This window comes from Vitis vinifera, chromosome 11 (assembly GCF_030704535.1).
Source record: "Vitis vinifera cultivar Pinot Noir 40024 chromosome 11, ASM3070453v1".
Taxonomy (NCBI): Eukaryota; Viridiplantae; Streptophyta; class Magnoliopsida; order Vitales; family Vitaceae; genus Vitis; species Vitis vinifera.
The window spans coordinates 5,625,321-5,637,832 of NC_081815.1; the positions used below are offsets into that span (position 1 = coordinate 5,625,321).

Sequence of the window (12,512 nt, forward strand, 5' to 3'; positions counted from 1 at the left end):
GAGCGAGTTAACAAATTCAAAAATTTGAGGAACCAAGAAATTGGATTTGGATAATAAAAGTTGGACTACCCAATCAACTTATTTTAGATTAAAAGTAATATTCATTTTTAAAAAAAAATTTAAGACGTAGATAAATTTTAATGAAATATGAATTGGTAAATGGAAGTGTAAAATAGACAAAAAAAAAAAAGTACTTTAGAAATAAGGGAAATCATGTTATTTAAGTGCAACAAAAATACATAAGGTTACTTTACCTTTCCTAAAATACTAATTTTATATTTATACAAAAATTATCAAATATAAAAAAAAAACTTTTATACTATAAATAAATAAATAAAACAAATTATTGCTATTTTATAATCAAATTCTATTAAACTATTGATTGGAAATCTAAAAATCATTCTGATTATCTATTATTCAACTGGTTTTTTTATTTTATTTTATTTTTTTATTTCTTCTTGTAGTGATTAAATACAAAACAAATATATAATTAAGATCATAAATATTTTTTAACACTACTGTATTAAAAACGGTTTATAATTTTTATTACTTGTTTTATAATTTTTTTAATGTTTTTGTGAGCTTTAATTTTTATTTCAAAATTTAGATTCTATATTTAAAAAAATTTCAATCATGAAATCCTTGCACCTACCTTTATAGGAGTGAACATGTTTCCCCTCTTTACTATTTTCCCTATCTTATCATTGAAGTTCTACTTTCTACACGTTTAAATTACTAGTTCCATTCAACACATAAATAATACATGGTAAATTGGTAATAACTTTCTTTTGCATTTATTTTCCAAGACTTTTGGGGAGTTGGCAAACTCTGCCCAGGCACAGTTATCATCTTTATGTCACTCATGGCCCATATTATTCATTCTCTTATTATTGTATTTTTTTTTCCACACCTTTGACTTAATCAAATTGATGTTTAGTTCTATCTCCAGCAATGGTTACACAAATTCCACATCTTTTGATCTGTCTTCCACACAAATTTCATCCTCTTAAAAATTTCCACAAACCTTTATATCTAATTCCATCCTCTTAAAAATTTCCACAAACTTTTATGTCCATTTCATAGTTTACTCGATTCCACACGGTAGTCTTCTCTTTCCATCATCAGTAGGGTATTGGAAATCCATTGAGAGAATTTAGAGTGACAATGAATTTATGACTCCTTCAATCGTTTGTCATTTTCCTCCTTTTAATTTATGCGTTTTAATTTATAACATTATTTCTATAAATATTATTAATTTTTATTATTATTATAGTTGACAATTTCCAATAATAATAACATTTTATAATATTATTATTTTTAATTTTATTATTACTAGCATTATTATTCTTAAAAATGCTATTAATTTTATTATTATTTCAATTTATTCTTTTCTTTTAATGCTTATCATTATTAATGCTACTACTTAGTATTATTTTAAAAAATTATATAATATGACTATTATTACTATGGTTCTTAAAAAGAAATATTATTAATTTTGTTTTATTCATTGTGATTACTTAAGATTCAAAGTGACTACAAAATTAACTTGAGATTACATAGGTAAATAAGGTTGAGATAATTGGGAATGATGATGTAGAAGGTATAAAATAAACTTATATGGAAATTTGAAAAAAAAAAAATTTGAAAAAGAAGTTTAAATTGAGTATTTAAAAAGGAATTTAAAAAAAAAAAAAAACTCTTTGAATTTTAAAAAACATCTTTTCAAAATATTTCCAAAATTTGCTAAGTTTCCTAAATTATTTTCTTAATAAAATATATTTACTAAATCAAGTCTAAATCCACTAAGATAATATAAATATGCCTCTTGGAAGAGTCCTCATAAGAACTTGCATGTTTAAGTTTTAGGTAATTATTCTTTGCAAGATTTGAAATTCTTAAAAAGGTGTTCATTTTCATCTTTTGGGTTCATGAAATAGATTCATATTCCCTCTAGGTGTTGATGAGTTTATTAAAGAGCACAGTGGTATTGCCTCATGAAAGTGGGATTAAGTATAGGTTTTGGGAAGTAAGTCTCATGAAGTAATAGTATGTGACAACATGGTTTTTACATCTACAAAGTCTCTAAAAGGCTTTATGGATAGTTTTTCACCTATATCCTATGTCATTGTATGTGATTGAAATTCTTGTATTGATTATTCATTTTCAATCTAATTAAAGAATTCATCATAAAAAATAAAAATTGGTAAACTTTAGGCTAATTGAATAAAAGACTATCCATCCCTTCACACCCGATCAAGTAATTTCATAAACAAAATCATAAACCTTCAACTAGTATTAAAGTAGGAGAAAGTTTTAAAATCAATTAATGCAATCAAATATACGTTTTTGTTTTTAGGAATAAAAAACTATTTTTCACAATTTAGTTTTTAAATACAAATTTGTTCTTAATTAAAACACTAAAAAATCATTCTTAAAAGTTATTTTTCAGAACTATTTTCAAAAACACCTCCTTATTTTTGGCCACTTTCTAATGGTTATTTTAAAAGATAATTATATAAATATAGAAAATGATAAAAATAAAACACTATAAATAAAAATTATTTTAAAATATAAAAAAGAAGTTCCCAATAGATTTTTATTTTATAAAATATTAAAATTATTTTTAAAAATAGTTTTCAAAAGCTTCCAAACAATTTTTGAAAATACTTTCCAAAAAAAGTTGAGGAGTATTTTCTATAATTTGTTTTTCAAGGAAATTTTGTTATTCACTATTTTAGAAAATTTGATCAATAAGTACTTTTCCTAGAGACATCAATCAAGCCATGTTGCCTATCATCTACGGCAATAAATACTTTTCCATTTTTGTTGACTTCAATTGATGTCAACTTCTACCTCCGGCAATGGTTATACTTGCCCAAATCCCACGCATGCTGATATGTCTTCATGGTCATATTTAATTTTGTGGCCCATAATATTCATTATTTTAAAATTGTCCACAAATTCCACACGTTATTCTTAGTCTTTGTTGGCTTTACGTTCTCTTTCGACTCCAATGCACTTCATCTTCAAATTCCACACAGTGAATGATAACTCTAAAGAGGAAAAGTCGATGAAATAGGCAAAAAACTTCAATTCTCTATCATTGAATTTTTACAATATATACACAGAGAGGACAGAAAATGGAAACAAAGACTATTCATTTTAGATTAAGAGTAATGTTGATTTTAAAAAATTAAGAATTAAAGAAATTTTAATGAAAAATGAAAAAAAAAATAGAAAGTTGGTAAATGGATGTGTAAAATAGAGAAAAAAAATAGTGCTTTAGAAATAAGGGAAATCATGTTATTTAAGTGCAACAAAAATACATAAAGGTAGTTTATCTTCCCTAAAATACTAATTTTATATTTATACACAAACATCAAATATTAAAATAAAACTTTTTATACTATAAATAAATAAATAAAAACAAATTTTTGCTATTTTATAGGGTAATTCTATTAAACTATTGATTGGAAATCTAAAAATCATTCTGATAATCTTTTATTTTATTGGATTTATTTTCTTCTTATAGTGATTAAATACAAAACAAACATATAAATAAGATTATAAATATATTTAAACACTCCTGTATTAAAAAAAGTTTATAATTTTCAACTTTTTTAATGTTTTTGTGAGCTTTAATTTTTATTTCAAAATTTAGATTTAGTATTTCAATAAAATTCAATCATGAAATCCTTTTACCTACTTTTATACAAGTGAACGTGTTTCTCCTCTTTACCATTTTCCTCATCTTATCATTTAGGTTCTACTTTCTACATGTCTAAATTAATTGGTACATTCCACACGTAAATAATCCATGTTAAATTGGTAATCATTTTCTTTTATATTTCTTTTCCACCACAGATAGTTGTGTTGTTTATCATTTTTATGTCGCTCATGGCACACATTATTCATTTTCTTATTATTGAATTTTTTTCCACACCTTTGACCTAATCAAATTGATGTTAAGTTCCATCTCCAACAATGGTTATACAAATTTCATGTCTTCTATCCGTCTTCTACGCAAATTCCATCCTCTTAAAAATTTCCACAAACCTTTATGTCCATTTTATTGTTTACCCAATTCCACACGCTAATCTTCTCTCTCCATCATCAATAGGGTACCGGATAAAATGAAAATGAATTATGACTCTTTCGATCCTTTGTCATTTTTCTCCTTTTAATTTATGCTTTTATATTTCTTTTCCACCATAGATAGCTATGTTGTTTATCATCTTTATGTCGATCATGGCACACATTATTCATTCTCTTATTATTGATTTTTTTTCTACACCTTTAACCTAATCAAATTGATGTTAAGTTTCATCTCCAGCAATGGTTACACAAATTCCATGTCTTCTATCCATCTTCTATACCAATTCCATCCCTTTAAAAATTTCCACAAACCTTTATGTCCATTTCAAGGTTTACTCATTTCAAGACAACATCCCTTCAGGAATTCGTTATCGTCTTTATGTCATTCGTGGCCCACATTATTCATTTTTCTGAATACTTTTCCATTTTTGTTGACTTCAATTGATGTCAACTTCTACCTCCGACAATGGTTATACTTGCCCAAATCCCACGCATGTTGATCCGTCTTTATGGTCATATTTAATTTTGTGGCCCATAATATTCATTATTTTAAAAATGTCCACAAATTCCACACGTTATTGTCAGTCTTTGCTGGCTTTACGTTCTCTTTCGACTCCAATACACTTCATCTTCATCATTAATAGGGAACCACAGTGAATGATAACTCTAAAGAGGAAAGGTTAATGGAATAGCCAGAAAACTTCAATTATGTACCATTGAATTTTTACACTATATACACATAGAGAAGACACAAAAGGGAAACAAAGACTATTCATTTTAGATTAAGAGTAATATTCATTTAAAAAAATTAAGAATTAAAGAAATCTTAATGAAAGATGAAAAAAAAAAAATTAGAAAGTTGGTAAATGGAAGTGTAAAATAGACAAAAATAAATTAAAAAAATAGTGTTTTAGAAATAAGGGAAAGAATGTTATTTAAGTGTAACAAAAATACATAAGGTTAGTTTACCTTCCCTAAAATACTAATTATATATTTATACAAAAATATCAAATATTAAAATAAAACTTTTTATACTATAAATAAATAAATAAAACAATTTTTTGCTATTTTATAGTTGAATTCTATTAAACTATTGATTAGAGATCTAAAGATCATTCTATTAATATTTTATTCAATTGTTTTTTTTCTTTTAGTGATTAAATACAAAACAAATATATGAATAAGGTTATAAATATTTTTAAATACTACCGTACTAAAAACGGTTAATAATTTTGTGGAACCGTGTTTTTCACATGCGTTCCCACTCGACGGCGTGACTCGCTTTTCATTTATTTATGAAAAAAATGATTTTTAGAAAAATATTTGGAGTCACCACTTATTTTTGTTTTATTTTTAAAGAAGAAAACAAAATAAGAAAGAAAAACTCTAAGTGTGACTCTTAAAGGAAAAACATGTATGTAAAAAATCGAATCTAAGTCTGGGGGTCAGGTTACTTATTGGGAAAGTATGTTGAAAGACTATAACATCATTCTAAGCCCCTTAAAAAATAGGTCTCTACTAAATAAGGTGAGACAATCATAATAATTAACTAGAAGATCAATAGATAGCAAAATGATCATAGGTCAAAAGCAAGTTAGGATAATGAATGAATAAATAAAGTGAGAGTGAGAGCGTACCTTGGTAGTAGATAATAAAGTGCTATTATGGAAACGAGGTTAATTCAAGTATAAAATTATCACATGCATATCAAAGATCAAGACAAAAATCAAGCAATATTCGTTAAGCATAGCAGTTGATAAGCAAAAGAGAAAACTCATGTGTAGGGCCCTCACCAAAGCCTAATTTATCTTGCATGAATTACTCTCACAAATTCTATTATTTTGGAATTATGAAAAAATTCATTATTGCTTATTTAAAATAAAGAGAAATAGAAAATTATTTGAAAATCGAAGAAAATTTGTACAAGTGCATACCAAAATGAGAATGACAACAAACTTATTAAAATCAGGATTTTTGGCGACCTAAAACCCTAATAAATGATGAAAAGTTGTATAATTAAAAAAATATTTGAAAACTGGAGTGGAATTAAAACTATTCAAAAGAAAACTAAAGTTTTGAAATTTATTTGAAAATTGGAGTCTCGAAAATTAAATTTAAGAATTAGAATTTTGGAAATTAAATTTGAAAGAAATTGGAATTTTGAAAATTATTTGAGATTTGAAAATTAAATTTAAGAAATTGAGTTTTGGAAATTAAATTTGAAAGAAATTGGAGTTTTGAAAATTAGTTTTAAGAATTGGAGTTTTGGAAATTCGATTTAAGAATTGGAATTTTGGAAATTAAATTTGAAAGAAATTGGAATTTTGAAAATTATTTGATATTTTAAAATTAAATTTAAGAAATGGAGTTTTGGAAATTAAATTTGAAAGAAATTGGAGTTTTGAAAATTAGTTTTAAGAATTGGAGTTTTGGAAATTAGATTTAAGAATTGAAATTTTGGAAATTATTTGAGAATTGGAGCTTTTAAAAATTAAATTTAGAAAAATGGAATTTTGAAGAATTATTCGAAAATTAAAGTTTTAAAATTAAATTTGAAAATAATTAAAGTTTAGAAAGTTAAAGTTTTGAAAATTAAACTTAAAAATTATAGTTTTAAAAAATTAAATTAAAAAATGAAGTTTTGGAAATTTATTTGAAAATGGAATCTTTAAAAAATTAAATTTGAAAATTGGAATTTTGGAAAATTATTTGAAAATGGAAGGTTTGAAAATTAAATTTTTGAAAAAATGAAAAATTGAAGAATTATTCGAAATTGAAGTTTTGAAAATTAAATTTGAAAATAATTAAAGTTTGAAAAGTTAAAGTTTTGAAAATTAAACTTAAAAATTGGAGTTTTGAAAAATTAAACTAAAATTTGGAGTTTTGGAAATTATTTGAAAATTAGAGTTTTAAAAATTAAATTTGAAAATTAGAATTTTGGGAAATTGAACTTTGATATCAAAATATGAAGAAAAAAATAAAAAAATAAGTTGTGGTGATCCTGCAAGCTTCATTTCTCCATGTGTTCACCCATTCTCAACTTTATTGTGTTGTCTCCAGTTTCCATCAACCCATTCCATGTGAAATACACAACAAACCCATTTTCCATCAATCCACTACATGATGAAGTGTCCATCGTAACCTCCATAACGATATGATGAATAGCCATTAGGGACATAGCACATAGATGGGTCCATAAATTCCCATAGTAATAGGGTCACAGACCTCTCACATGACTGGTTCTAACCACTTGCAACATCACCCCATCAACAGATTACCAAAAGGCTTTTTAGTTGGCTCAAGGATTTCCAAAGTTTTGGTTTGAGAATCCAATGACAAATTTTGAAGCAACTCTACAACTTGATCCATAGGGGGAGCAACAACAGCCATGACAAAGCCGTAAGAGTCCTTCAGCTTAGTCGCGTGCTCGCCGCAGCACGCGTTCTCGCCGTCGGCAGTGGCACACTCATTGGTTGCTCCAACGACGACGACGACCTTGCCTATGACAACTTCCACATCATCAGTCTCCAAGCAGATCATGCAACCGGTTCTAACAGTCTTGGCTAGAGCATATGAGTCATCGGCGAGGTCAGAGACGGGAAGCGAGTAGAAAATGATCTTAACTTCAACAGAGAGAATGAGAGGGAGCTCTTGATCATTCTTCCCCTTAGGACGCATTGCATGGTTCACTTCCTCAGCACCAAATGCATTTTAAATAGTGATAAAAACATGATTGGGCATCTCAGAGGGGAACCAAAACAGAGCCGAAGAAAGAGGGCCAAAACCAAACATTAAATACATTTAAAAAATAATCGCAGATTCCACAAACATGCACAACATATAATGTCTACAATCAAGCATCAAAATGAATTTAAAATCAGTAGAAGGTAGGACAGAACAAAGTGAAGTAGAGAAATATGAAGCATGCTGTAATCATACCTGGATAAAACTAGCAAGCTCCTCCTCAGCTTCTTCTTCAGTTCCAACTTTCCTTGCTCTAGCCTTTTCTTCTTGCAGTTCTGTCTCCCTCTCCTAAAAAAAAAAAATCTTTTTTTGCTCTCTTTCCATTCCTCTGTTTTTTCTTCAGATATCACCTTAATCTTCTCTTGTCAGCTTCCACCTGCTCCATTGTTCTTTGCTCAACAAGTCTTCATCCCAACCACCACCATGGCGAGGTGGTGGCGTTCTCTGCCACACGTCTCAACATGCCACTTCATGGAAGTTATCCTCCACTTCAAATGAAAATCTCCAACTCCCCACTTTTCCTGGTCCAAATAGGGGTGGTAAAAAAGGAAAATAAACCTTTGGTCAATTAAGGGGTCTACAAATATGTCTCTCTTCGATAGAGTCCACGAGAGTAAGGAATATGAACACTAAAATGAAAAGAAAGTGTGAATAGTGAATGGAACGAAGTGAACTCTACTAAAGAAAAAAAAAAAAAGACCCCTTAAAGGTACACAAAGTAAAATACAAACTCACTCAAACCAACAAATGAGCAAAAAGAGCTCTAAAACCCTACAAAAAGGCAAAAACGTTAAATCCTAAGGTGTATCTAAAGTTACACTATAGATCCAGACTCCCTAAAAAAAGTCTCTAAAAGTGACTCGAAAATCGATATCGAAGTTGAGTAACAGTCAAACCACCAAAGAGCATAGGAATGAGTACAAAGGAAAAAAAATCATACGTGTACCATGCAAGGACACAAGGCATAAGGAGTACCAATGATACAATCAATACACATGTTACAAGCTCATAGAGCTATATTTTACATAAAAGATGAGAATAAACTCTAATATCATAATGAAGTGAGAAACACATATGCAACGAAGAGAGAAGTAAGATGGAATGTGAAACTACGAGAACAAAGCATGTAATGCTAGTGATCATGAATATCAAGAACTGTGGATCTGAATGACAATACTGACTCTAAACGCTAAACCGAGAAAAGAATGGCTCTGGAAGCCAAACCAAAAAGCTAACTCTAAACGCTAAATCAGAAAGTCTACAAGTGAAGTCCTATGGTGGTGATATAATTGAAATGCTCATAGATGCCAATTTATGGTAGTGAAACTCTCAAAGGTCCACAGATAAAAATCTATGGTGGTGATAATCTCAAAGGCCCAATGATGAAAATCCATGGTGGTGAATCAACTGAAATGCCTATAACTGTCCAATCTATGGTGGTGAGATAACTGAAACAAATGCTCATAGATGAAAATCCATGATGGTGAGAACTGATCAAGGCTTATAAATGAAAATCTATGGTGGTGAAACTGAAATACCCATAGATATACAATCTATGGTGGTGAAAATTGATCAAGACCCATAGATGAAAATCCATGGTGGTGAATCTGAAATACTCATAGATGTCTGATTTATGGTGGTGAAAACTGATTGAGGCCCATAGATGATAATCTATCGTGGTGAATCTGAAATGCCCATAGATGTCTGATCTATGGTGGTGAATTCGAAATGCCCATAGATGAAAATCTATGGTGGTGAAAACTAATCGAGACCCATAGATGAAAATCAATGGTGATGAAACTGGAATGTCTATAGATGTCTGATATATGGTGGTGAATCTGAAATGCCCATAAATGTTTGATCTATAGTGGTGAAAAATGATCAAAGCCCATAGATGAAAATTTATGGTGGTGAATCTGAAATGCCCATAGACGTCTGATCTATGGTGGTGAAAATTGATCAAGACCCATAGATGAAAATCTATGGTGGTGAATCAACTGAAATTCCCATAGATGTCCAATCTATGGTGGTAAGATAACTTAAACAAATGCTCATAGATCAAAATCTATGATGGTGAGAACTGAAATGCCCATAAATGTCTGATCTATGGTGGTGAAAACTAATCAAGGCCCATAGATGAAAATCTATGGTGGTGAATTTGAAATGCCCATAGATGTCTGATCTATGGTGGTGAAAACTGATCAAGGCCCATAGATGAAAATCGATGGTGGTGAAACTGGAATGCCCATAGATGTCTGATCTGTGGTGATGAATCTAAAATGCCCATGGATGTCCAATCCATGGTGGTGAATCTGAAAGACCCATAGATGTCTGATCTATGGTGGTGAGAACTGAAAGAAAGGGGATGCCCTAAACAAACTGATAGTAGGGGGATGCCTCAGACAAATTGATGAAAGAAGAATGCCTTAAAAAACTGATAGTGAGAGGATGCCCTAAACAAATTGACGGTTGGGGGATGCCCTAAACAAGCTTAAGGAAAATGGATGCCCTAAACAAACTAAAGGTAGGGAGATGCCCTAAACAAGCTGATAAAAGAGGAATGTCCTGAACAAGATGATAGTAGGGGGATGCCCTAAACAGACTAAAAAATGGGGATGCCCTAAACAAGCTGAAAGAAATGGAATGCCCAAAACAAGTTGACAGCAGAGGGATGCCCTAAGTGATAACTTGTAAAGATCGACAAATGGATCTAATAACCATGAAATCAACATGAGATGTGGTAAACCCAAAAAAAATAGGTATCCCCCAATAGAAGAGCGCTAAAGGGGGTATGCCCCAGTATGACGACTTGCAAAAATCAAGAAATAGATCGAGTAGTGAGAAAATCTAAAAAAGATTTGATGAACTCAATGATGGGGGTATGCCCCAATAGAAGAGCGCTAAAGGGGGTAGACTCCAGTATGACAACTCGCAAAGATCAAGAAATAGATCGAGTAGTGAGAAAATCTACAAAAAAAAAAAAAAAATCTGATGAACTCAAGGATGGGGGTATGCCCTAGTGTAAGATAGTAACCAACATAAGACACAGAATGTCACCATACAAGACACTCTAGGATGTGCTCAACGATGATGCAATGAAAACATATAGGCTCAATCAACAAATGTTCAAACAAGACCATACGTCACAGAAACTAAAATAATAGGCCAAACAAATGCTAACTAAGACTCTAAGTCTGAAATGCACGTAAGTCAAGACATGACATGTCAACTATCAAAATGAAAACATCATCACAAATACATCAACAAACTAATAAGCTCTACCATCATGGAAGATGTCGAACCTAATGTCCAAAGCCATATGAAAACTTAACCGAAAAACTCAAGACTAGTCTGCATCCTCCCATAATAATAATGCTTCAATTTGATATGGGATTGCATTGTTCGTGTTTAATGGCTAAGTCCACAATGGTTTGTAGTTCTACAGTTTATTAAAATTATGATGTTTGAGAAAAGGTTTAGGGCAGCTTCTCAATTGTGGTGATAAAAAGTAGAGTTCAGTTCTTGGTCAAGAAATTCTTCTTCATTTGAGATGGGAGAATACTTCCAAAAATGGAGAAGAGTGTAGAAAGTAGGCATTGCTTTCATGTTTTGGGTGGAAACAGTCATATAGGGTTTGTTTGGCAAATGCTTTTAAGAATATTGTTTATTTTTCAGAACAAAAAAAAAAAAAAAAAACATTTGACAATCAAAAATTTGCTTTTTGTTTTTTATTCTTAAAAATAAAAAACATAATGTTTTTTAGAAAATATTTTTTTATTGTTTTTTGATGATTGTTTAAAACAATAATTATATGAACATGTAGAATGATAAAAAAATAAAATATTAGATGTAAAAATTATTTTTAAAACATATTAAAAAAGATTAAAAATAAATTTAAAATTAGGTTTACAATTCTATAAAACATTAGTGAATAGTTTTAAAAAATTATTGTTAAAAAACCAAAATTTAAAATTATTTTTTTAAAATAATTACCAAATAGAGTTATAATTTCCCAAGAAATGGAAAATTTACGGAAACAAAGAAATGCATTCCTTATCAATATATTTGTATTTTTGCTACAACAGATAGTAGTGATCTCAAATAAACACTGAGGTGGTGTTTGTTTTTATAGGTAAATGGAAAAAGCTAAACCGAAAAACAAACACCACTTGAGCAAGTATAGATGATGGCAAATCCAGCTATATTGCAAAAAACAATGTTAGAGAATGAGCTGCACCAAAGAAGATCAAGCTTCTAACGAAGACCGGAAACTTAGTTTAAAAGAACAAGCTTCATTTGATTAGATTGGATAGTTTTGAGTACTTGGGTAGTGACCAACATAGAGCTAGCTAGGCAGAATGTGTGAAATCTATAATTTTATTGGAGAGATTTCTACCCTAAGCTACAGTCTTGAGAAGTTGCATTTTACACAATCATCCCTTCCTGTAGGGAGAGACTAAAGTTGCAATCTTATGCAACAAATTAGCAGCATTGCCATCATCATCACCATCATCTTAAGAGAGAGGAGATGTCCATTCATGAAAGTAATGGAGGCTGATAGTGAAATCTGTGAAGAGTCCATCAACTCCTATCTTGTTTATCCAGTAATCATATTCTGCATATGGGTCTTGATGGAAGTTGAAGTGTAAGAATTGGTTCCGATAAGTGTATGG

The 12,512-nt window shown here is 29.8% G+C and overlaps 1 protein-coding gene across 1 annotated transcript; it reads right to left on the reverse strand.

Annotated features, from left to right (window-relative positions):
• Positions 1-7,353: 7,353 nt before the first annotated feature.
• On the reverse strand, positions 7,354-7,773 carry LOC104880689 (uncharacterized). Its single transcript, XM_010658243.1, has one exon. It carries the CDS (start codon positions 7,771-7,773, stop codon positions 7,354-7,356), a length of 420 nt encoding a protein of 139 aa, XP_010656545.1.
• Between the last annotated feature and the right edge of the window lie 4,739 nt (positions 7,774-12,512).

Coding starts and splice junctions, on each gene's coding strand:
- LOC104880689 (XM_010658243.1), bottom strand. CDS start 7,773: ATGCGTCCTAAGGGGAAGAATGATCAAGAGCTCCCTCTCATTCTCTCT.